Source organism: Triturus cristatus, chromosome 3_2 (genome assembly GCF_964204655.1).
Source record: "Triturus cristatus chromosome 3_2, aTriCri1.1, whole genome shotgun sequence".
Lineage (NCBI taxonomy): Eukaryota > Metazoa > Chordata > Amphibia > Caudata > Salamandridae > Triturus > Triturus cristatus.
In genome coordinates, this window is record NC_140584.1 from 817,763,707 (window position 1) to 817,789,640 (window position 25,934).

A 25,934-nucleotide genomic window follows, 5' to 3' on the forward strand; every position below is an offset into this window, starting at 1 on the left:
GGCAGAGTCAAATGAGATTTGCCTAATTTCTTCTCGAATAGCAGTGAGCTGCCTGTCCTGGCAAACGTCAGAGGCCCCAAGGAGGGCTGTCTCCAGCCGTGTGGCTTGGGCCTCAAGCCAGGTTAGGCAGTCGTTCCGTGCCGCCCGTTTCATGTGTAGCTGGCCTCTAGCAACTCCCCCGATTGTTGGCTTTACTGGCCTCCCAGAGAGTATCCAGGGAGGGAACCGAACCCTGATTAGTAAGGATGTAGTGAATTAGTTCCACCTCTATTGCTTTCTTGACCTCCTTGTCCTGTAAGAACCAAGCTTTCAATCTCCATGGCATCCGAGTCATGTTTGAGGGTCCACCCAAGCGCAGAGACAGGGCAGAGTAATCCGAGATTCATCCGGGGAGGATAGAAATAGTAGAGACGTTCTGACAGTCGGCGGCCGGTAAAAGGAGCAGGTCAATGCGGGTGTGCGTGTGGTGGGCCGCTGAGGTATAGGTATATTGAGTACCTCGAGGATTCCATATCCTCCAGACATCGCATAGGCCGAGGGCGAACGACCAGTCAGCTAACTTTTTAGCGTGGGCCAGTCTTGTCAGGGAGGGCGCACAAGTCCCGTCAAGCATCGGCTGCATAACTGTGTTAAAGTCACCCCCGATTATAGTCTGACCTAGGGGCAGTGCGGAGATTATATCATTGAGGCGGAGGAGGGTCGAAGTGAGTGTGGCAGGTGGGACGTACACGGAAGCCAGGTTCAGGGTATTCCCCTCGACCTTCCCAGACACGGTCACAAACCGACCCTGCGGGTCTGTGATGATGTGGTCAGGGGTGAAAGGGAGCTCCCGGCGCGCGAGGATTGCAACCCCTCATGAGCCCCGTTCAAAGCTCGAATGCCATACCCTATTGAAACCATATCACGCGAGAAAGGGACAGTGGGTTCCCGGGAGATGGATTTCCTGAAGCAGGAGTATATCAGGTGCATGGTGCTGGGCATACTTGAGGACTGCTGTTCGCTTAATGCGATCTAATAGTCCGTTCTTGTTCCAGGACAAAACATGGAGGGATCTACCTATGGTGGACATCTGAGTCGTGAGTGGTGTGTAAAAGTATTGGGCTAAAGTGCATTGGCCTCCAAGGGGGCTGAAACACTTCAGCATGAACGTGCGGGTGTGGCTTGCGCGATGCGCTGTATTGTCGTGCGGTGTTAGTGCAGTGGGCAAGTGTCAAAGTGCAGTAAACAATAAGAAAGGGTGAGCAGAACATGGTCAGGACCAAAACAACTCTGAGGACAACGGTCCCCACTCCACGCCCCCAATCCTCCCCACCCTATACTTCTGGAACCGAAGCATCTGTCGCCCTGAAAGAAAGAAAGTCTGTTAACGAGAACAATAAGCTAAACTGAAACGCTTAGCTGGGCACTGCGTGGTAATGGTGGACCCCTCCACATTAGCGGATGCGATAGTGCCATTAGCATGCCATTGCATCTGTGCCGTCCGTGAGATATTCTCTCACTGACCAGATAAGATCTCTGCAGTAAATGCACCAGCACCCCCTACAAGCTCTTAGATCACAGGACTTCTGGAGAGATCGGAGTCTGAGGCTGCGGGGTTTGGAGCATAGAAGGGGGCCGGACTGTGGTGCCGATCCTCTAAGCTCTCACAGCCTCGGTCCCGGGGGGTCAAGGGGGCCACAGTGACAGTGGTGCCTCGAGTAGCTGGGCCAGGCGACGCGGATCCCCCCTCGCATCGTCCTCGGCCCCTGCGGGACCGTGTGTACCTCCGCCGCTGTTTGGGAGGGAACAGGCAAGTCTTCTGCGAACCAGCCAGGTCAGTGAGGGAGGCCGAACGGACACGCAGTGGGCGTTCCTCAGTGAGCCAGGTCCATGCAGACTGTGGGGTGTCGAAAAAGAGCATCTTGTTCTGGAAGGCAACTCGCAGTCGGGCCGGTAAGAGAAGGCCATATTGCAGGCCCAAGTTACAGAGTTTTTGCTTGACCTCTGTGTAGGAACGACGCTGGTCTTGAACCTCTGTTGTGTAGTCCGGAAAGAGCATTATAGTGTGGTTTTGGAACTTCAGGGGGCCCTGGGCCCGGGCCGTGTTCAGGATGGCATCTCTATCCCTAAAATTTAGGATCCTGGCGATGATTGGGCGGTGTTGGGCACCAGGAGGCAGCCTCGGGGCCAGGGAGCGGTAAGCAAGCTCCATTGCAAACCATGTCGAGAGGGCATCTTTGGGCATCCAGAATTTCAGCCAGGTTTCCATGAAGGTGGCCGCATGAAGGTGGCCGCGTGACCCTGCTCGACTCCCTCAGGGAACCGCACCAGGCGTAGATTGTTGCGACGGGAGCGATTCTCGGCATCCTCGGCCCTGTGGTGTAGCTCCTTAGTGCGTGTCTGCAGGTGGGATACCTGTTTTTTCAGCTGACCGAGCTCATCCTCTCCTGTGGAAATGCGGAGCTTCCGAAATCTGTGTTGTGGCGTTGCGCAGGTCTTGGCGGATAAGGCCATGTTGACCCGGACCTCACCAATCTTGTTCTCCACGGAGGCCTGAGAAGCGCCGATGGACTGGAGGATGGTCAATAGGCCGCCTCCAGGGAGGGAGGGACCCCCGAGCGACCCCTCCTCCGGGTTTCACTCCGTTGTGGTATAATGATCCATTTTAGTTTGATTCTGTGTTGTGGATGCCTTAGGTGCGCAGTCCTTTCGCATCTCGGCGTCAGGAGGGTGGGCATCGGCCGCCCAGGGCATCAGAGTCTGCTGGCACCCAAGTCAAGGCGGGAGAGGGGGGGAGAATCCCCAACCCGAGGGCAGCCCGTGGGTAGTGACGGCTCGGTGTTGCTGAATGAAGTGCGTCTCAGAGAGATTGGGTGCAGGTGAGTGGCAGCGTCACCCAGCTCAGGTGGTAGACTGAGCCACCAGTGACCATGAAGGGCCACGCGGGTGCAGAAGAGGGGGGAGATTAAGGGGGGGGGCTCCTTCCAGGGATCCCCTCACCACTCGATTAGTGCGGCCGAGCTCTCCCCCACCGCTTTGCTGGTATTGGGTCAAGTGGGGCCGCGGGGATATGCTCAAGTCCAGCAGCTCAGAGGTAGCTCCAGTGGGCCATACCGAACCAGGTAACCGCGCAACTCCGCGGTCGGTCTCCCAAATGCCTGCAGCAGATTGGGTAAAGAGGGTGGGGGTCGGGAGGGGGGAACCAGTCGGCCAGCACTCGAGTTCTTGCCGCCTCTCACCACCACCGGACCGTCAGAGAACCAAGGAGCAAGGGAGTTTCCGTGGCATGAGGCAGATCCAGGGCAAGCTCTGCTGGCACCAGATCACAGGAGCAGGTAAGGAGGGAAAACAGAGAAACCACCACCAATCAGAATGGCAGGCAGCCCTCCGGTGCAGCCGCCACCACCCAACCGGTACCGGGTTTAGCAGGCACCAAGGAGACCTAGTGGGCCGCCCGCAAGGTCGGGCAGGAATGCACCTCTTGCCAGGCCCGCAGCCCCAGGCGGGAGGAGGGGGGCCTGCGAGGACCCCCCCCCACTGCCCGAAGAGACAGCCGATCCGCTCTGTTGCGGCCCAACCAGCTCAGGGGGCATGCGCCAGTTCAGCCACGCCTCTACAGCAATGTTTTATTATGTGCCTTGCGCTGTCAGGAAGCCCAAGGATGAAGACCAACGTGCCAGGGAGTGGCCCCTTGGGAGCAAGTATTGCCTGGTGTCTGGGTTTTCAGGCAGGACGGATGAAGGAGGACGACTATCCCCAGTCAAGCTACTCTCTTGCTGCCCGAAATGACAGCCGGTCCCCTGCGCCCCTTCTCCGCAATCGCAGGGCCCCAGGCTACACAGGCAATAAGTCAGGCAGTGGGACCCCCCAGGGGGGAAGGGGCTCTCTTGTCCAGAAGCAACGCCGCGGCCTATGGCAGAGTGGGAAGGGGGGGGGGGGGGAGAAGGAGAGCAGTCCAGCAAACCCCTGACTTCGGGAATGACAGCCGAGACACCCCGGCGCTCGACCTCTGCGCTCTAACCAGGTCCGGGATCAGAGCGTGCAGGTCCCGCTTCTCAGCAAGCACTGGGATTAGGCCCAGAGCATAGGGCCTGGTCCTCAATCAAGGCGCAAGGCGCGGCACCAGCAGGCGATGTCGGGGTTTTGAGGTCATCAGAAGGAGGAGGGGAGGGAAGGAGATTTCTTCCCCCCCTGCCACCCGAACGGACAGCCGGGGTCCCTCTTAAGCCAGTCGTCCGCTTTGGGGCCCACGGCTGAGCGTGGCAGACGGGCCTATAACAGAGTGGGGGGGGGGGGGGGGTGATGGGGAAGGAACAGTCCACCAGACCCCCGCTGTCCGGAGCAACAGCCGAGACACCCCCGGTACTCCACCACCACACTCACACCAGGTCCAGGCACAGAGCAGGCATGCCCCGCCTCAAGATAAGCGCTGGCGCCGGGTCCAGAGCACAGACCCGGTCCTCAAGCAGGGTGTAGGGCGCAGCGCCCGTGGGCGATTTCAGGATTCAGGTCACCAGAAGGAGGAGGGGAGGGAAAGCGACCCCACTCCCCCCGCCGCCCGAAATGACAGCTGGACTCCTCCTTAAACCGCCTGCCTGCTCCGAGACCCCGCAGCCGAGCGCGGCAGGCGGCCCCGCCCCAGGCTGCCACCGGCACCCCTCACCTCCGAGCTAGGACCCACCGGTGGCTTTCTGTTCTTCAAACAGGACAGTGCAGACAGCTCCTCAGGGCCCCCTCTCTCCACGCGGCAATCACAGTAGCCGGAGATCACAGCGCCGCTCTGAGCAGTCGGGAGCTGTCGCTGACGGGAGCCTCCTTCTTGGGCCCAGAGGTCCGCGGCAATGTCCGGTTTTCGGTGCCCAAATATCGTTGGTTCTGCTCTCAGGCACAGATCTCAAGCTAAGGGTAGTTTTGACAGCAGGATACCAGGACGGGCTTTCGCCGATGGCAACGGATTAAGGAGCGGATGGCGGAGGGGTCCTGAGCACTTTTAAGGTGCGACTGCCATCTTGACGTTCCCGGCCACGCCCCACCTCTACTTTCTATCTTAATAAATCAGTTATTCTCCGAACATTTTTTCCAAACCCAGTTTCAACAGCTGAAAAAGCTCTTCATACCCTAGATATGGATGTCTTAAGTTTTATTTAGAACGTAGCAAGCAAATTCATAAGTCTGATCAGCTTTTCGTCTCTTTAGAGCAGGTACTTCAGTAGCCAAGGCAACTATTGCTTGGGGGATTGTGGCTGCCACCCACTTCTGCCATGATGAAGCAGGCAAGCCACTCACAATCAAGCCTAAACCTCATTCCACAAGAGCAGTATCATCCACTGCAGTTCTGTTTGCTGGAATCCCGTTGGACAAAATCTGCTGCACAGCAACATGGAAGAGTGTGCATACATTTAGGTAGCACTACTGCTTGGTTTTGGCTACTCATACAGATGCTGCAGTAGGACAAGCAGTCTTGCGCAGCTTTTTTCAACAAGTTAAGCCTCTGTCATGGAGGTGTTTACTTTACTTCATTTACATTATTTTAACATATTATTCTTATGCTTTACATGTTTATTTTTTATACATTCTGTACAGGCATATACGCTTTATAAGGTTACCCGCTATCTTCTAAGGCTCATATTTGAAAAATTGTTCTTTTATAAGTGCTTGCTTCTCTGATTCAAGCATGTGAATGTATGAAAGATCCAATGCTGGATAAGAAAACGAGTTACCTGTAACTTCAGTTATCCAGTATTGGTATCTTTCATAGATTCACATGCAGACCACCCTTCTCCCCTGAGAGACTTCCCTTATTTACTGATAAATACTATTGTCTCACTTGTGCTAGAAAATCTGAGGGACTTGACTCTCTTGGAAGTGTTCCAAAGGGTGCTGTCATCTGCCATATTTCAAGTTTGGGTCTTTTTATTGGTCTTTTACAAGCATACAAAACCAATGTAGCTCAATCGAGCACTGTGCAAGTGCCAAGATGTGCAGATATCTAAAATTGAACAACACAGCATTTCCACAAGTTCTCAGCATACATTTTATACATCAGCAGAGCTCAGATATGGAAAGGACAACCCAATGGTGCTTTCAGATACACCGCTTATAGGAACCAATTGTAATCTGTGCTCAAGGGCAGGAGAAGGTAGGCAAATACAAGAAAAAACTTTAAAGAAATACACAAACAAAGAAAAACTAACGCCTAATAAACATTTCTTGCGCTATTATCTCTAGTGGAACTGGGAATGATGCAGAAAAGGAGCCGCCTATGGCCCCGGGGTCCTCCGTGTCAGTCCGGGGAGGGGGAGCGAGATCATTGCTGAGGGACATAGCGTTGGCCTTATGGGGCCCCCCCTTGCTAGCAGAATCTTGGGGGTCCCAGCCAATTATATCTGAAAAAGATAGAGAACACATAGTCTGGGACCACAGGCAAACAGGGGCAACCCCTCCGATAGGTACTCCATCAATGGGCTCCAGATGTAGTCATAACCCTTACGTGAGTCCTCGATCACATCCGTTCAAGGGCCAGGCCCCTTCATAGCTGGGCATGCAATTGGGTGAGGGAGGGGGCCTCTGGCTTCTTCCATGCTGCAGCAATTGCCATCTTGGCCACCCCTATACAAAGCCTCAGAATGGAGTGGTCTCCCTGGGTTTGGTGCTACAGACTAGTGTCCCGTATCCCAGAAGAGTGTGTTTTATGGTTTCAGGGATTAGAAAGCTCAGGACCTGCTTAATTTGTGCCAGGATTTCCTTCCAGAGGGGTTGAATGAAGGGGCAATCCCTCCAAATATAACGGAAGTCTCCCAGAAGTCCACAGCCGGCCAACATTTGTCTGAGGTATTTGGGACTATGGTGTGCAATTTCTGGGGGTGTAGGTACCACTGATACATGATTTGTAGTGGGCCTCCCTGAGATGCATGGAGCAGTTGTATTTGTTAATATCTTTGTACAGGGAACCCTATTGCTTTTCCCCTATGGGCATCCTAAAAACTTCTGTGTCGTGGAGTCGACTGGGTGCCCATCGTTAAAAGCAGGGATTACATCCCCAAAAGTGGGCACGGGTATGGGGTAGATGGAACTCATTCCTTGGTAACATCTGTGCCCCTCCAACACCAGACTCGGACCTTGACCTGAGCGATTAACCCAAGGGGTCCAACAAGGAGGCGAAGCAAAGGCCGGGATCGGCGCTCTGAAATTTTTTCTCTTGCTATATCTTAGTATGTAACTTACAACACTTTGTGATATTATTATACCTGTGTAACTGACCCGCACTGGACTCATATGATGTAGGCAATGCCTAATGTACCCAGCTATTTTTCTTTTGTATTATTTTATTTTTGTTACTGATAATAAAATGTATCCAAAAAAAGCAGGGATTACAGGAATGAAATGCAGCCCTTGCCCATAGTGCCTAACTGTACGAATTTCTGAAACGGGAGCCATTTCCTCGTTGCGACCATACGCTCCCGAGGTTGGGGCACCCAATGTTTGAGCTAATTGTAATGATATTCTTCTGTGGGGGGTAACTTGAAAAGGGCTGTGCAATCCGCAAAAGTTTGCAGCTCTCCCTGCTTAAACAGATCCAATAACATAAGGCATCCCCCCTCCCTCCACTTATTAAAAGGGCCTCCCAGTAGTGCCGGGGTAAAAGCCGAGTTGAAGTGGATGAGGGGTTTAGGTGAAGGAAAAGTTATTAAAGTCAGTGCCTTAGTGAGTGTGTCCCATATTTGAAGAGTGGTTGCTGTGGGGGTGCTGAGATATACATTAGGCGACCTATGTTGTTTTTCTCTCCATGGCAGGTCCCATATGGTCCTACCTGCAATCTGTCCATATGGAGTCAGTGTTTATCGGAGGCTTTAAGAGACCTTCAATATTCAAGAAGGAGCTTCCCATATATATTTAAATTCAACAATCAAATATTAAAGTCCCAAAGAAAATTGAAGAAGATTCTTAGGATGTTTGCTTCATGTTCTGATCTTTATTTTGGATAGGAGTTGTGCCATCAAAAATCATCCAACTTCACAAACATTAATGTTTTTACAGCCAACGCATTTCGTCCTCCTTTAGGACATCATCAGGGCTGCAAAGTAAAAACACAGGATCACAATCTCATCCGTGATATAATTTAAAGATAACATACCATTATCAGAACAGCACTCCCTGAACCACTGTTCAGGCACCTGCCTATTTAACAATCTGTACAGAATTAGAAGGAGAAACCTCATAAACATATGATACAAATAACTCTATATATTTACAAAACATTCAAATACTTGTATTATTCAAACTCATTTGTTCTTAATAGCAGATCTGAAATCCCCTATTCATGAATGCCAGTACTGATTCCACTAAGCGTGGCCTGATTCTCCATACTATTTATATATCCCTCCTGAATCATATTATCCTATATCTTTTACAAAAGAAGTCGAGCAGGGATTTGATTATCTGATTCTTAATTAATCAGATTAACTCAAATTCAGAATACAATTCTTCCAAATTGAATCTTCTCACCTCTAATTTATGAAATCCTTACATCATCATCCTATTCTTTGGTTAGACAACCAGTCTGTCAGAAATCAAAAAAGAAATATCAGCACACTAATTTGTAGACTAAGTCACACAGGTCTCACCTTTTAAAGAAAACTTTTCTCTGCCCAAGTCAACTCAATTCGAAATAACGGTTGCCCCCAAATATGGCTTTTACGTTTTAACTCGGTCATATGTGGATTTTTTTATACAGAGTTATACACAACTCAAATAAGGACAGAGGATTATATTTAGAGACTTGGCCTCCCAAATGCTGGCACTTCTTCCCGTCCTCATGGGGATTGCACCAATAGCTGTGCATAAGGCCACACAAGACCTTCGTTTCTTCACTTAGCTCACAGTCTATTACTGTAAATATATTACAGTGTACATATTTGAATGTTACAAAACTCTAAGTAAATACATAAATAAAACAATAACATTTAATTTGGCTGCCTTCACAACTTAACACTGAGGTCCCTGTTGAGGATCCTTAGTCCTCTAGGAAGTCCCACAAATACCTTCCTTCATTTCGGCAACCCTTGATCTTTGTGTCAGACACTATCATTTGATTTTTATCAAAGAGGCCCTACCTGCCTTGGGGACTAAAATTGGACATTGCATTCTTAAGGATATCTCACTTCATGGCTGGTAATGCTCATAAGGTCAAGAAAATTAAGGCTGGTGCCATCACCTTAGTATGACTGACTGCAAAAGCATGCCACCATCACCATTATTAGAGATTTAGCTCTGAGCAGTCAACAACAAACTTAGCACAACTGGTAGCAAAGCTGTTGATCAGGATCCTGCATCTGCTGCATGTTCCTACTCTATCTTAGGAAACCTAGTACGTGTAGAATATGGTCTTCTAAAATAAAGCACTTTTCCCTTATTTATGGTCCCGCCTGAGGTGTCGGGAGTGATGTGGGTGCATGCAGGTTTCAGCTGTTTAATATTCTGTGGAATTACAGCACAAGCATGGTGTCGACTTGAAGGGACGATTGTACCAGACTATCATCTCAACTTTCTGCCAGTGAAGTGGGTAAGACGGATCATCACCCAGGCACTGCAAGAACAGCTGGTGAAAGATGTGGCATGCAGGAACTGAAACATGACTGGCCACAAAGGCTTTAGCTGCCCCAGTGCAGCCCCATAGGATTCACTTCTACTGCAGCAGGCTACAATCTAACTCAAAGGGTGAACAACCTTTAGGCTTTCCCCCTTGGGTCTCGGCTTACACTGAGTTATACAACTTTCCCAGCAAATCATCCCTGCAGGCCATCACATGTCACCTCAGAGTTTTCTCCACTATTAAAGCATTGTATTTCCAGAATGTGTTGGCTGTTCTGACTCTTCTGGCCCTTCGTACTCAATTCAGGATGCACAAGACCCCGTTCCACTTGACAGTGCACTGAAACCAGGATGAGGACTACCAGTCTCCAAAAAGATTGTGATAATCTGTGGAAATTGTCGTGATTTGTTTTCCTTTCCCTCAGAAAGTGTCCATTGTATTGGAGTCTTCAGAATATGTTTTCAGAACTACCATGGGCCCACTATAAGTCCACAGCCAATGTGCTTCCTAGAACAGGTCACTTCACAAATTACAAGCAATCTGATGCTGAAAGGCATACAGTAGATAGAGTGGGTCATAGGTGATTAACTTTCAAGACTACTCTGGTGGTTGCGGAAGGTCAGTACCTGAGGAACTGATAAAATGTGTTTACTTCCCCTGCTGTGAGTGACTAGTGTTATACGCAGGGTTTTTTAGAACCACAACTGCCCATTGCTTCCTGAAGTGATTGCATTTTTAGCACTTGGCAGAATTGAAGAATAGAGTAAAAACACTTGGTGTTAATCAGTTTGTATTGACCAAATCAGTATCTTACAATACCAGCCTAAATCACATGTCTTGACTTGCGTCTTTTCTAAATGACCTTTTAATGTATTTCTGCTCTTACTAGCACACGGCTTTTATGTAAGTTGTGTGAACAAACCAAACAGCTGCATAAGAAAAATTACATCACATATTCAGTGTGTTTTGAGCACGATTTATTCAGTGATGTTCGAAAAAGGCTTAGTAATACTTTTCTGGAGTATTTTGATGTTTACTTTTTGTACATATGCACTTGTAGTGATCGCTTGTGCAAAATATGAGTTAATACAATTTGCTGGTAAAATAATCTGATCGTGTGCTTAAACTCAGACTCTGGTAATGTGTGAATTTCTACCACTGTCCCGTAAGTGCTTCAGTTACTCTGGTCTCAACAGTGATGCCACAACTAAGTTTGTGGAATGTTTTACTTTACGACGCCCAGTCATTGAGATTAACATTGAATCCCTTTCTGTGTAAACTCATACAAAAGTCCTGCATATAGGAGTTCTTTCTTTTCTGTCCTTTTCTCCATTAGCTCATTTAGAGCAGTACTCTCTACTTCCTCATAAGAAATTCAGGTTACCTGTTACTTGTATCGTGCATGTAAACCGTGGAAGTGGGATGTTACCTAACTAAAGCCTATGCTTTGTTGTCTTTTTGTTGTTGTTGAAGGACCTTATATCTTATGCATTTTGTTCCATCTACAGCTTGGGTATATCAGCAGCGTGGCTGCAGGGGGACACCGGTGTGTAGCCTTGGTGGATAAGAACATGATGGGGTACATCAGCAGCCTGCACGAATTGGCATCCACAGAGAGGAAGTTATACTGCACTCTGAGTGATATTAAGTCCCGCATCCTACGCCCACTTCTAGGATTAGGTAAGGAAAATTAGTCATTCTGCATCGTCGCTTTGTGAATAGACAGTTAAGTCCAAGGCGCATTGTGATGCCAAAAAGAAATCACATTTGCCGGTTGTATTGCACTGGTGAAACATGATTCTCCACCATGGATCTTACCATAATAAGATTGGCCAGGGCAGGACTGCACAATTTGTATCAGAGGAGCCGGTAATATCACTCATCCTTGGCAAGCTTGTGCACTTGGATTTCAGAACTCCCCCTATATGACATTGTTTCTGACATCTGGCAAGATAGCCATACTGTACAACAGTACACTTTGTATGTTATGGCATATGCCTCATAGTAATTTCCTTCTCTGGTGTCCGGTCCATAGACCTTGAAGACCACCCAGGACACATTTTTTTAAATAATCTTGAATATTACGGTTTGCGTTAGGTTTTTAGTCCATATTGGGGCAATAGAGGGGATGTCGATCTGGATGTTTGTGTTATGTTGATTAACCAGTAGGTGAATATAGCAAGAGGAGGGCCACTGATGTGGTGTGTAAAAACAGAACCAGCTTTTTCAGTCTTTCATGTACCTATGCCAAGAGTAAATGTCGAGCACCTGCTTGTTGTTTAATCTGATACAGCCCTGTGACATGCCTTCCTTCACAACCTTCTATTCCCATAGGGTTTAAAATATTGTTTATTACAACTGAATAATCTAACTCGCCTGAATGTATTCATAGGTAACAAGAAACACTCTTACAGGACTCCAGACAGCCACAATAATGAGTGTATGAGTGAGGAACAGGGTTCAATTCAGGTATTACTTCAAAAGGTTATTGACACCAGCCTAATGGCATCCAGTGCTAAAATAATTTCACATTCCCAAACTCTCCAACACAGTAATTCAGAAGTTTGGAAATTCATTGCAGTGATAAGATGATGCTGTTTCTAGTGGATACTTTTAACCCACAGATTCCTCCGCTTTAGAATATCACCAGGAGCCAGACTTTATATAGAACTGCTCCCGTGCAATGCTATGTGGCACTGTGCAGCTATGTGTTGGCTTTGTTTCGCTCCTTAAATGACGGAGTATAGCCACATGTGTATAAGGGCATTCCCCTGCGTGCCAAGGTCGGTTCCTTTTCGTCTGCGCCTCTGAATGTGGATCCAAAGCTCTCTTCCCTTTTTTATCATTTTGACAAGCTTGTCAATACTACATTTCAGTGTGCAAAGGAATGATTTCCCGACCTAAAACTGCAGGGCTCAAATCATGCCAAAGCTGTTGACTGACCCTCACACGGTGCGCCTCTATTGTGGGGCTCGGGGCACGACTCCATGTCATGTGACTTCATACACCCGAAGGCGATACCGTATCGTGAAGTGAGGCTGTATGTTGCATAAAACTGAAAGAAGCATCGCAAGTCCTGCTCCCTCTCAAAGACAATGGTGTGGAGCCATTCCCGCTCTTGACGCCCGCCGGTCCCGCAACAGGTCCTCTTTGTGGTCATGGTCATCTGGTACATTGAAGTCCAAATCCATGCCGAAATACAAGGTGAATTGAGGCTCTATACCACCATTCTCTATCGAAGAAGTTGCAAGGATGTCAAGGTCTCGAATACAAGGGTACTGACCAATTCCTGCTCTTGATGCCTGTCCCGCAGCAGGTCTTTTTTGTGGTCGAGGTCATCTGGTAAATCAAAGTCCAAATCAAAGCGGAAACACAAGGTGAATTGAGGCTCCATCCCACCATTCTCTATCAAAGAAGAAGTCGCAAGGGTGTCAAGGTTCCAATCATTCTTGCTCCTGATCTCCAACTATGAAGCTGATCCTGCAGTTCATACTGATGCACCACGAGTTCCCCAGCTGTCTGCAACACCGCAGCAGCTCAATGCCTTTAAGAAGACCATGCTGCATATTTATGGCAGTCTTCTAGCTCCCTCTGGTTCCTCTTCGGACACAAAAGCCCTACAGGGTCCTCCAGTCGGGTTACCGCTGGCAGATCAATCCTCATGTTTAAGTAACGAGGACAACCCAATCTGGCCATGTAGGCCAGGGTAGGTATGTATTAGTATAACAATTGTCCCATGGGACTCATTCAAAAGTGGCACTTCTTATGTGTCTTAGAAGGAACCCAGAGTTACTCAGACTTATTAATCGGACCAAAATTAATTACAAAGAAGACAAAACACAAGAGTTTGCATCTAGTAAGGTTTGGACTCCAATCAAGTGTGACAATCAACAAAATAAGTGATCATATTGCAGATGAAGCAGTGCTCCACAGGTCATTATATTCAAAGTACATAGATAAAAGACGCTGTACAATTCCCAATGGTTGTATGTATTGATTGATAAAATTCGTTAACAAGGATGTATATATCAGTGTAGAATCTCTTAAAGTTAAATTACGCATAACAACCAAAATGCAAGGTTCATCGATGTTGCCCACGACCCACCTGACAAGGAGGCGTACATTATTTCCCTTTCGCCAGCGTAGCCTTAAGGCGAGTCATTGAAGTTGCCTACTAAGCCAGAGTCCTCCTGTGGCTCCGGATTAGGCCAGGAGAATGTGTAACCTGTATCTTCTGGGCATTAGTATCTGTCCACTGATCATATTACCGCTTTGGGAGGACCTTCTATCACAGCAGCAGGACAGGGTTCTGCACCCAGACCTGTGCAATCTACACCTGGAGATTGAGCAGTGGCATTTGACTGATTTAATCTACTGCCTGAAGTTGTGGATGTTATACCAACTGCCAGATTTATTCGAACCAAGTCCATCTTTTACCTTCTTGTTGTTGCAGTTGATGCCTTTAGTTAGACATGTATGCCCAGACATGGGTCCAAGCTCACTGTGCCATAGGGCTCAAGCTCCTTCCTACTGACAATCCCCACGTAGGATGAAACCAGTGTGGGGTTTTTCTTGTGGTCTCTTCTGAAGGGGGTCGTTCCGGGCAGTTTTAAACAGACTGTTGTCATGGGAAGCAGGGTTGGTACTGATTTGCATAAGTATGCTTTTGTCTAGAGTGGCATGGTGGGTGAAAAACAATGGACTGGAATGCAGCACTAAATGATTGCCAGTGGTTGAGATTTATTCAAGTATTCCATCTATCACCTTGTTGTTGCAGTTGACATCCTTTTCATGTTGGATAATGCAAATTTTCCTAGCTGTTGTGCTGGTAAGTTTCAATTCTATTAAGGACACGGAGGCGAGGATTATGCCTTCTTCCTTCGCTTTATTTTAACAGCAGCATATTTCTCAAAACACAATAACCAACTACATTTCCCATGAAAAATAGGGAAAGCAAAAGTTCCAACAGGAGTCCTTCCCCGCTATCCACACTCCAGCCAGCTAGCATAGTCCTTTCACGCTGTTTCCTCTTCCTCTTTCTTCGCACAAACGATCTCTCGTAGGTTTTCACGCTTCTTGTTTGGAACCATCATTTCCTGCAAAATAGGTAGTGTCAGAGAACTGTGCTGGAACCAATTGCAGTAAAATAACAGCAACAACAACCTACGATTAACGTCAACAACTTATTACCCATGAATGGCTTACTTACATTAGAACGGGAGGGTTCACATCTTCAGAGGTCATTGGGCGGGATAATCCTCGCCTCCGTGTCCTTAATAGAATTAAAACTAACCAGCGCAACAGCTAGGAAAAAGTTTCATTCTATGTCAGGACCGGAGGCTCAGATTATGCCAGTTCAAAGCATGTCGACTACTAGCCTTGCCACCTCAGTACTGGTTTGAAATAAAACCTCTTAAAGGTGGAGTCCGAGGACCAATCGGCTGCGTGCATCAGATCTTCCAAGTGCGCCCCTAGCGAAAAAGCCTTTAGAGGCCATTGCTCCTCTCGCCGAATAAGCACCAAACTGCTTTGTATCAATCCCCGCCTCCTGCATCACCCAACGCACCCATCTTGCGATAGTTGGGGACGAGACTGCTCTGTACAGTTTACGTCGCGCAATGAGCAGTTGCTTTTCACCCAGAGGGCGAGTTTCCTCAGTCAATTCCTCATAAGCAATGAGTCATTGAACTACACACAGTTTAGGGGAGTCCGGAAATACTGGGTACGAAATGACCCTGGTATTACTCTTGGTCTTTCTACTTACTGTGAACGATACCCCTTCCGGGGAAAACACTCTGGCTGATATGTCCAAAGCCCTCACGTCTGAGAGGCGTCTACACGAGAGCAGGCATAACAATTTTGCCAATTTGGCCGCTACTTCCTTACGCGACAGAAACCTATTTGGTTGCCAAGAAAGACTCAACACCCGGTTCATGTCCCAAAGAACGGAGTACCGAGGCTCCGGAGATAGAGAGAGAATAATCCCTCTGAGAAGCCGGCAAACCAAAGGGTGTTCATCCACTGGAGAGCCCTGCACCATAATGCGACCAGCCGAAATCGCGGAGCGGAAGGTATTGATTGACTTATAGGCCAGACCGTCCTCTGCCAGACTCGCCAGAAAATTAAGGATGTAGACTACATCTGACCCCACGGGATCGACCATCCGTTGCACACACCAATGTCGCCATCTGTGCCAGGCCAACTGGTATCTCTTGGTCGTGCTGTCCTCCCAAGCCTAGGTGAGCAAGTCTTAAGTTTTTCCCGAAACGCCTGATTGAGGAAAATGTGGGGAAAGTAGGGGAGTCGGATTTGAAAACTCCAAGAAAGTTCCAGTAGAACCAGAAACCAAACTTGAGTCCTCCACCATGGTGTGATCAACACCACTTCCGCCTGCTGGCGGTGAAGCAACGCGGACACTTGCTTGATCATGGAGGGAAGGCATAGCCGTGCTCCGCTGCCAGTCCTGGAGAAATGCGTCCGTCGCCTCCGCCAACTGAAGTATCTTGGTAACTGATGATCTAGCCGCGACGTAAAAAGGTCTACCGAGAAGGGGCCCCATTTCTCCGACAACTGGGGAAAAAACCTGAGGATCCAGCTTCCACACACTGGCATCCAGGAGGTGACGAGAGTGCCAGTCGGCCACCTCGTTCTCCATCCTCGGAAGGTACTCCGTCGTCACAGACATCTGGTTGTCTAGGCAGAAGTGCCAAAAATCCCTGGCCAGGTTCACCAACATCTTGGATCTGGTGCCACCTAGGTGGTTGATGTACCGTACCGCAGAGATGTTGTTCATCCTGAGAAGGACACACGATTGTACCCCATCCTTTGTCCAGCATTGCACCGCAAATGATCCTGCCAACAGCTCCAGGCAGTTGATGTGCAATGACTGTTCGTGAGTGGACCAGGCTCCACTCGTGGAGCACTCTCCGCACCTTGCTCCCCAACCGGAGCAGCTGGCGTCTGATTCGATGACAATATCCGGAGTGGAACCGAATGTGGCCTGACCATTCCACGCCTCCATGTGGGTGAGCCACCACTCCATCTCGTCCCTCACATCGTCCATCAGAGGTATCGACTGGGAGTACATCAAACCCTTCCTGAGGTGATGCGCCTTCAGGTGCTGCATGGCTCGGTAGTGCAGAGGCCCTTGGAAAATCGCCTGTATTGAAGAGGAGAGAAGACCTACTAGACGCGCCAGCTGGTGCCAGGAAATCTGCGTCTGTGCCAAGGTCTGACGCAGCTCGTGCCTGATCTTCGCCATCTTCCTGGTCGGGAAGACTCCGAGTGGAAGACACAGAGTCCACATTGAAGCCTAAAAAGGTTGCACACTGGACCGGCACCAACAGGGACTTTTTCTCGTTTATGACAAAACCCAGCCCCTGAAGGAGATCAACCGCGGTCTTCAACTGACTGGACAGCCTCCTGGGGCACTCGTCCAGAAAGAGCATGTCGTCCAAGTAGACGATCAATCGAACACCCTGCGCAGTAACTCCACCGCCGGTTTGAGCACCTTTGTGAAGCACCACAGAGCGGAGGCTGGCCTGAAAGGGAGCATGGTGAATTAGAAGACCTGCCCTTCCCACCTTGAACTGCAGAAAATGTAGATAAGGGGGAAAGATAGGGACCGTCAGCTACGCGCCCTTCAGGTCGATCCAGACCATCCAGTCGAGTGGTCTCAGCACATCCCGGAGTAGGTGGATCCCCTCCATTTTGAAGTGGCGGTAGACCACCCACTCGTTGAAACCTTTCAAGTTGTTGACCGGCCGTCGTCGACCTTCTCGACCGAGAAGATGTAACTAAGGACCCCACCAGGATGCCCCGCCACACGGCAAATTGACCCTTTTTAGAGGAGGGCGGAGACCTCTTCGCGCACCAGCTCGGTATCGCGCTGCGAAAAGTAGATGGGTCGGGCCGGTTTAGCTGACGAGGACAGCCATGAAACTAAAACCAGAAGCCCTGGACTGTCTGCAGCACCCAAGAATTGCTCGTGTGGGAAACCCAAACTGGTAAAAACAGCGCCAAGCGCCCCTCCACGTGCAAGCTCGCAGAGGGTATTACACTCACCTCTTCCTGCACCCTGTTGCTGGCCTCTTTGGCCTCCACGGCCACAGAACTTCTGACCTCTGGTTGGATAGAAATTGTTGAAGCGGGCGTTGTCTTGATATTGTCCTCGCCCGGAGCCTTGCCCCTGTCAGAGTTGGAAAAGCGGCTGGTCGTGCGGCTCCTACCACGACCGGCCCCTTGGAAAACCCGGGTATTAAAGACTTTCCAAATGTTCGACTGGGCCCTGTCGAGTGAGGTTAAAGTTGTCACAAACTTTCCTAATTCTTTGACGAACGGATCGCCAAAGAAACCCCCTGGACCACAGCGCCTGCCTCCGAGGAAGCCAGGTCACCCAACTTGGGGTCCACCTTAATTAGGAGCGACCGCCTCCTCTCCGTGGAAAGTGCGCAATTCTCATTTCCAATAAACACGATCGCGCGGTGCGTCCAGTTCGAGAGGACCTCTGGGGAGATAAGGGCACCGGACACCTTGGCCTCTTCGGCCATGTCAAGAATTTTAGTGACCGGTCCTACTGCATCTAGCAGTTTGTCCTGGCACGTAAACCAGGAGCGATCAATACCCTTCTTAGGGCCCTGTACGAACTTTGCTAGGAATGTCGCCATCTTGGGGTCTATCTCGGGGGCAAAGGCAACCTTTCCCTCCAAACTGGGGTGGGGGAACTCCACCCGAAGTCAGTTGCGAGTGTCCTTGTCCATTGGTTTGCGCAGACGGCTCGCTACATACTGGGCCACTTTATCCCCATTAACCCAATCTGTAGACCTGGGGTGGACAATGTCGTCCAGATCCAGCATATCAGAGGGCCCCCCTTGGGGCAGGAGTGGGCGTCGGGAGCCAAGACCTAGAGGAACCCGCTTCCTCAACCGTGTCCCCGGGAGAATTAGCATTATCAAAAGGGTCTGGTGAAGTGGTACGCGGAGGCGTTGGGGTACAGTCCACAGGGGGCGCCGGGTCAGGCTGCGGGGGCTACTACGCCAAGAAAGTTTGCTTCAGACGGGCAAAAGCATCCACATCCACCCCTTGAGGACATGGTTTCTTAGCAGGGGGGGGGGGACCTGTAGGTAGGGGCACGAGAGGGGACTTGGGGGTAGCCGGCGCAGGAGAAAACCACTTGACGCACTCTTTCACTATCTGCGCTGACAGGCGCTGCTCCAAAAGTTCCATAGCTTGGTTGACAGCCCTGTAGATGGAGTCATCCACCGCCTGGTAAAAGTCATCATCCCAGGGGAGGTACGCCAAAGGATCCTCTTCCTGGTACTGATCTTGCTCCGACTGCATGGTCTCGGGTAAGTATAAGAATAGCACAGGTAAGTAGACCAGGAGCACAGGCAGCTTAGTGCTGAAAGCACTATTTTAAAGCCACAACCGGCGCTCTATGAACAAGCTGGGAGGGAGCCCAGACAAATAAGATTAAAGGGCAGAGCCCAAGGGATACACCAGCCCTCTGATCACAGGGCAGCCACCCAGGACAGTGTCCCCAAAGGCACCACAAGTCACAGTGCAATTGCAACCCCGCAGGGTGTTCAAGGGTATTGTACAGACTCTCAAAAGGGCGTTCAAAGAAAAAACAGGGAAAATACAGACCCCACAGGGTGTAAACTGGGTGGCAGGAGGCAAGGCTGAGCTCTCACTGGGCAGCGCTCGTCAGGAATCTAGTGCCTGTGCCTGACTCGCGCTGCCCATAGAGCGTGCACTATGCACCCTAGCGGCGGGAGGACCGCACCGCACCTCGCAGGGAAGCAGTCACGTAAGGTACATTTTAAAAAATGTCCCCTGACTCAAGGGAATTTGTGGAGACAGAATATGTGCAAAGCGCCAGTAAACACTAACAAAATTAGCCAAATCACAACTCCATAACAGGAGATGGAACTTTTGCTTTCCCTATTGTTCATGGAAAATGCAGTTGGTTATTGTGTTTTGAGAAATATGCTGCTGTTAAAATAAAGCAAAGGAAGAAGGCATAATCTGAGCCTCCGGTCCTGACAAGGAATCCCTCCCTCTCCCAGCATTGATTTCCCCGCCTTATCCCTCAAAAGAGGATCGGAGGCTCCATCAGTATGACACCAAAAGAGCTTTAAACTTCTTCATCGATTGCTCCAAAGAACATCGGGTGGATGATCAGCTTTTTGTGGGGCTTCTGGGGCCAAGAAAGGTAAGGCATGCAGAAAAGGACTTGGTCGAGGTGGATTGTCTTCTACATTAGGATTTGCTATCATTGGCCAAAAAGCAACCTCCAGAGGGTACGAGAGCCCATTCCACCAGTTCTTAGCCTGCCACCACTGCGTTGGTGCATAGAGTGCTTAGATATCAGTCTGAATGCGATCTGTTCACCTACTCACACGTTTATGAAGCACTACTGTCTTGACAGCCAAGTCTGACGGGAAGGGCATTTTGCTTGTTCAGTCCTACAAGACTTCTTGGCCTGGGCCCACTCAACAGACTCTCCTTTGGGAGGTGCTGCTTTGGATCTGTTCTAAAGATGAGGAATCTTCAGTTAGAAGTATCCATCAGAAGAATAAGTAACTTACCTTCTGTAGCTCTTTTTCTGGTGGATACTCTAACTGCAGATTGATCACAGCCCTACCACCTCCTTGTTCCCAAATTAGAGATCTGCACTCTGGCACCAACAATTGTTTTGTGCTCTGCGTCTGAGGGTGTGGTAAGGGTCAAGCATGAAACTGACATTGGTACGCAGGGTGGCATTTATATGTGGCTCCGCTCGCCAATTTCCAGCATCCCCTAGATAATACTGAGGACAACTATTATGAGGTACTGTTGGGTGCCAGTGGGTTAGACACCTCACGGGGGGAAACAGCCGTTACAACGCGGCTGTTTCCCCGCAATGCCATTACATCGCAAGCGTAACAACGCATGCGATGTAACAACGCGTAGCCATTACTACACGTGTTTTTACATCGCATGCGCTGTTACAACGCATGCGATGTAATGCCCCACGACGTGAAGCAGGAACCAGGAGCAGAGACGGCGACCCTGGAGAGGAACCACAATGAAAGAGAGGTAAGGGTAATTGTGCTTGGGGTGGGAGTAGTGTGGGTAGTGGTTTAGGGTAGTGTTGTAGTGTTTTAGGGTTTAGGGTAGTGTAGGGGGGAGTAGTGGGTAGTGGTTTAGGGTAGTGTTGTAGTGTCATAGTGTTTTAGGGTGTAGGGTAGTGTAGCGATGTTTGGGTAGTGTAGGTGGTCGTGCTAGGGGTAGTGTTGTAGTGTTTGTGTAGTGGTTTAGGATTCAGTGTAGTGTTTTAGTGTTTGTGTAGTGTAGTGTTTTAGGGTTTAGGGTAGTGTTGTAGTGTTTGTGTAGTGTTTTAAGGTTTAGGGTAGTGTTGTAGTGTTTGTTTAGTGTTTTAGGTTTTAGGGTAGTGTTTGTGTAGTGTTTTAGGGTTTAGGGTAGTGTTGTAGTGTTTTTTTGTAGTGTAGTGATTTAGGGTTTAGGGTAGTGTTTGTGTAGTGTAGTGTTTTAGGGTTTAGGGTAGTGTTGTAGTGTTTGTGTAGTGTTTGTGAAGTGTAGTGGTTTAGGTTTTAGGGTAGTGTTGTAGTGATTGTGTAGTGTAGTAATGTAGGGTTTAGGGTAGTGTTGTAGTGTTTGTGTAGTGTTTTAGGGTTTAGGGTAGTGTTGTAGTGTTTATCTAGTGTAGTGTTTTAGGATTTAGGGTAGTGTTGTAGTGTTTGTGTAGTGTTTTAGGGTTTAGGGTAGTGTTGTAGTGTTTATCTAGTGTAGTGTTTTAGATTTTAGGGTAGTGTTGTAGTGATTGTGTAGTGTAGTGTTTTAGGGTTTAGGGTAGTGTTGTAGTGTTTGTGTAGTGCAGTATTTTAGGGTTTGGGGTAGGGTTGTAGTGTTTGTGTAGTATTTTAGGGTAGTGTTGTAGTGTTTATGTACTGTAGTGTTTTAGTGTATTGTCGGGGGGTTGTGCAGGGTAGTGTAGTGTAATTGTAGGGAGAGGACTGGGGGTCAGGGGAGGGTTGTGCAGGGGTAGTGTAGAGTCACTTACCTTGAAAACTTTAACCACGAGTATAGCTTTACCACGCATACCTTTGAGTTGTAATGGCATGCGTGGTAGGAGCATACTCGTGGTAAAAGTTTGCGATGTAATGGCATTTCGTTGTCATTGACAATCGCGTAGTAATACCCGTGTTGTAATGGCACGCGTGGTATTAGTATGCGATGTAATGACATACGTCCCCTCACGGGACACTGGCTTGGTCTCTCCCCATACCGTGGCTATGGAGGAGGATGTCTCATTCGCTATGGTGGTGCGTAGGGCAGCTGAGGTCTTGGACCTTTAGCTGCCCTCAGTAGCAGTCAAGACGAAGGTCTTGGCAGGTGCTTCAGCCTGATGTTGCCCCATCTGAACCTTGCTCCCCCTTTAATGAAGCCCTTACCGATGTCCTACTTGGAGGGGTTCTGGACCAAGTCCTAAACAAAGGCTCCTGTGCATAGGATAATTGCCGGCCACCATTGTCCCACTCATGGGGACCCCAGTTTCCTTACCCAGCACCCCACCTCGTGAGCTTGATGACCCAAGCCTCCATCTCTAGGATTAGCCCTGGCGTGTTACCTACCACTCCACTGGATAGGGAATCCAAGAGGCAGGATACCTTTGGGAAAAGGATGTTCAGTTCTGCCAGCCTCGCACTGCGGTTGGTAAACCCCGCATGTCTCTTGGGCCGATACTCTCAAATGATCTAGGATTCAGTTGCAGAAGTGCTGCCTATGGTCTCGGAGAGGGCCAGAACCATAGTCTCCCAAGCTATTGCTGACTGGAGAGACGCAGCAATGTTCACCACACGATGTGGACTGGACATGACAGACCCGCTGGGTAGAGTGATTTTAATTGTTGGTGGCCCTTCAGCACCATGCTTGGCAGAGAATCACTCGCTTTTCAGGAGATGTCCAATCCTCGCTTATGGATATGTCCAATCCTTACTTATGGGTGCCCTTTGATGGCTCTTGTTTTTTGGAGAGAAGGCAAACTCCAGACTGAGCACTTTTAGGATAGCTGATCTACGACCAGGTCCTTGGACTTCTCCATTGCCACTTGCCAACCTCATTCCATTTTCCACCTCTTTTGTTTCCGCAGAAGAGGTTTCCAGCTGTGTTCATACCCTCTCGGCTACCAATGCCAATAGGCTTCCCAGTCTTTTTATGTCAGAGGAAGCTGTGAAAGATCTGCAGTGGTGGCTGATGAACCTCAATTAGGTATGTGGAAGACCCTCTCCCTTCCTCAACCAGAACTAACTGTAATGACATATGTGTCGCTCCTAGAATGGGGCGGACATCTGTGAGAGGTGGAGATCGCTTCAACCTGTTGGAGCTTTCGAGCGATCTGCTTGGCATTGAAAGCTTTTCGTCTCGACTGGAGCTCTGGCCTCGTATATGCCTCTACGCCAATACCAGTTGTGCTCAGAATTCTCAAGAAGATCTGTAACGACCGGGCCCAAGTCATTCTTGTGGTACCAGATTGGACACGGAGAGTCTGGTACTCCGAGCTGTTGAGCATGAGCATTGGTCCCCTGATTCCTCTGCCTCTTCAAGAGGATCTTCTGTCGCAGCAGTTGGGGAGGGTCCTGCACCTGAACCTGTGCACCCTTCATCTTCATGTGTGGAGATTGAGCGGCGACACTTGACGGAATTTGACTTTCCTTCCAAAGTCTGCTATGTTATTCTGGGAGAAAGGCACCCTTCCACAAAGTCTGTCCACGCCTGCCACTGGAATGCATTTGTGGCATGGTGTGCATCTAGTAACATCAATCCTTTATCTTCACCTCTTTCTCAGGTTCTTCTGTTTGCTCTATTCTTGACCCAGAAGGGCTCTGCTCTGGACATAGGTAAAGGCTACTAATTGGCCATTTCAGCTTTTTGTGGCTGTCAGACCAACCTTCTTTGTTCAAGTCCCCTGTTGTGGCTAGGTTCCTTTAAGGCTTGCAACATATGTTTCTTCCTAGGCCGTTCATCATGCCACTGTGGGACCTAAACCTTGTCCTGACATTTTTGTATTGTGCACCCTTTGAGCCAATGCACAATTGCCATCTTCAGTTATTAACCATCTAGACAGCTTTTCTAGGGCCAATTAAATTGGCACCACGTTCTATGCGCTCAAGATAGGAATCCGGACATGTGCTTCCTTCTTCCCGAAGTTTTTGATTTCCTTCCCATGTAGGTCAGAACATCGCACTGTCTACCTTCTTTGCTCCACTTCACTCTTCAAAAGAGGAGGAGAAACTCTACCATCTGGACCCAACTAGAGCGTTTTCATACTACCTTGATTGTACAAAAGTGTTCCGGGTGGACCAATAACTCTGTGGGGTATGTGGGGGCCAAGAAAGGGAAAGCTATGCAGAAACAGACCATCTCATGATGGGTAGTACTCTACATAAAGATCTGCTACGCATTGGCCTTGAAGCAACCCCATGAGTATTTGCATGCTCATTTTACCAAAGCCTAGGCTACAACCACTGCATTAGGCTGCGGAGTCCCTGTCCTAGACGTCTGTCAGGCAGCAATGTGGGCATCTCTGCACAAATTTAGCACACTGCTGCCTGGGCAGTCAGGTCTGTCATGACGGGCACCTTGACTGTTCGGTCCTGCAGGACTTGGTAGTTTAAACAGGCTTCACTGACCCACCTCCAGGGAGGCATCAATTGGGTATGTGTTCTAAGGGAAGGAATCTGCAGTTAGAAGTCTCTATTAGATGAACATGTTTCTTATTTTCGGTAGCGCCTTATCTAGTAGAGATTCTATCTAGCCACAGATTCCTTGCTAGCCCTCTCATCCTCACTGCTGTGTGAACTGATGACAGTGTGAGGGTCATCCTTCTAAAGGCCTTAGAATTTACCACCAGTTGTGAGACTTCTTCGCTGCACTGTGCTTCTGGCATGGAAAAATACGAGAGGAACTAACATCTGCGCACCATATTGGTGTCTGTATAGGCACGGCACACACCATTTCCGATGCGGATGGCGCTAACATGGAGCCAAATGACACCACTTACTGGTGCACATTGGAATGGCTCAAACTTGTCCGAATCCAGTCTGATGCCTGTGGAATAGTCTATGCTAAGGAATCTGGGGTTAGATAGAGTCTTTACCAGATAAGGCATCACTGAAGGTAAGTCACGTGTTCATTAAGTAACGACTGAAGAAAATAATCATTTAAGGAGGTTTCAGTGTGTGGAACAGAGTAATATTGCCGTTGCATAATATATTTTGGGCATTCTTGTACATTAGTTAAAATACACGTTTGAGAATTTCCTCTAACTTGCGATTGCAAAGTTGGCACTGGCAGCCGTCACTGTGTAGTTAAAAGTTAAGTCACAGTTTCCATTGGAGAGGCATTTTTTGTTTCTTTAATAGCTGTGGTATCTTTTGACTAATCTACAGAAAATGTCCAAATCAAAAGTCCGTACGCTTAGGCATCATGAAAAGGTTTGCGCTGCTCTGTCAAATGGAGCCAAGAAAAAGGGTGGTCCCAAAAGTGCAATTTACCATGTTAATTCCCATAGGAAACTTGCTCTCTCATACAGAAAAAAAATGATTGAACAGAATTGCACCGAATTTGGCAAAAAAGGTTAGATTTTTACTTTAATTGTGCTTTGTGTTATTTAGACAAAAGCAATTCAGCTATTATAGAGAAATGTATGTTTCAAAAAGGGGGTTGAGGATTAGGGCATGGCGGGGTTAGTGGTGTCAAAAACTAAGAGATATCTGGACCATTGGTATTCACACATGCTCTGTTTGGCCCATTTGAAGTGGATTTACAGATCCTGATTGGCTGGCCACAGCATGAATACGTTGTGGCATCGGTTACATAATTTGCGGACTCTGTTCCTGAGTCCCCCGGTCAAATGCCACATAAGGGGGCTCAGTTAGCGCATCCTAACCTCCAGGGCCATGTGGGCCTTCATATGTTTTTTTTTTTTATAACTTCTGGTCATGAGCACTGCAATAATGAAAATGTATTAGAAAAAAAAAAGACTGATCATAGACCAGATGCTTTGGCCAACTGGCATTCTGCGGGCCGTAGGCTGTGTGCTGTGGGGGTTGGGTGCAAAGCCAAAACACTGTGGTGTACGGCAGATGGCTGTGTGCAGCTGGGGCAGGGGGGATTGGGTGCCTGTCGGGGTTTTGGTTCAAAGCTTGGGAGTCACAGTGCAGGGTTGGGCACCCACAGGGGTGGCCCTAGTGGATTAGCTATTGCATGGAGTTGTGCGCAGGGCCAAAGGCCATGCATAGTGGGGGGAAGACACTACACAACAAACTTTATACTCCACTATTTCATCAATCATTCTTGG

At 48.8% G+C, this 25,934-nt stretch overlaps 1 protein-coding gene across 2 annotated transcripts in view; it reads left to right on the top strand.

The window, feature by feature from the left end:
• The window catches only part of ALS2 (alsin Rho guanine nucleotide exchange factor ALS2), a 1,262,853-nt gene that overhangs the window by 435,205 nt on the left and 801,714 nt on the right, over positions 1-25,934 (top strand). For both annotated transcript variants that reach the window (XM_085648975.1, XM_085648976.1), the window contains exon 10: positions 11,080-11,251. In XM_085648975.1, the coding sequence (XP_085505101.1) occupies positions 11,080-11,251 (172 nt within the window). The remainder of the gene's footprint in view (positions 1-11,079; positions 11,252-25,934) is intronic.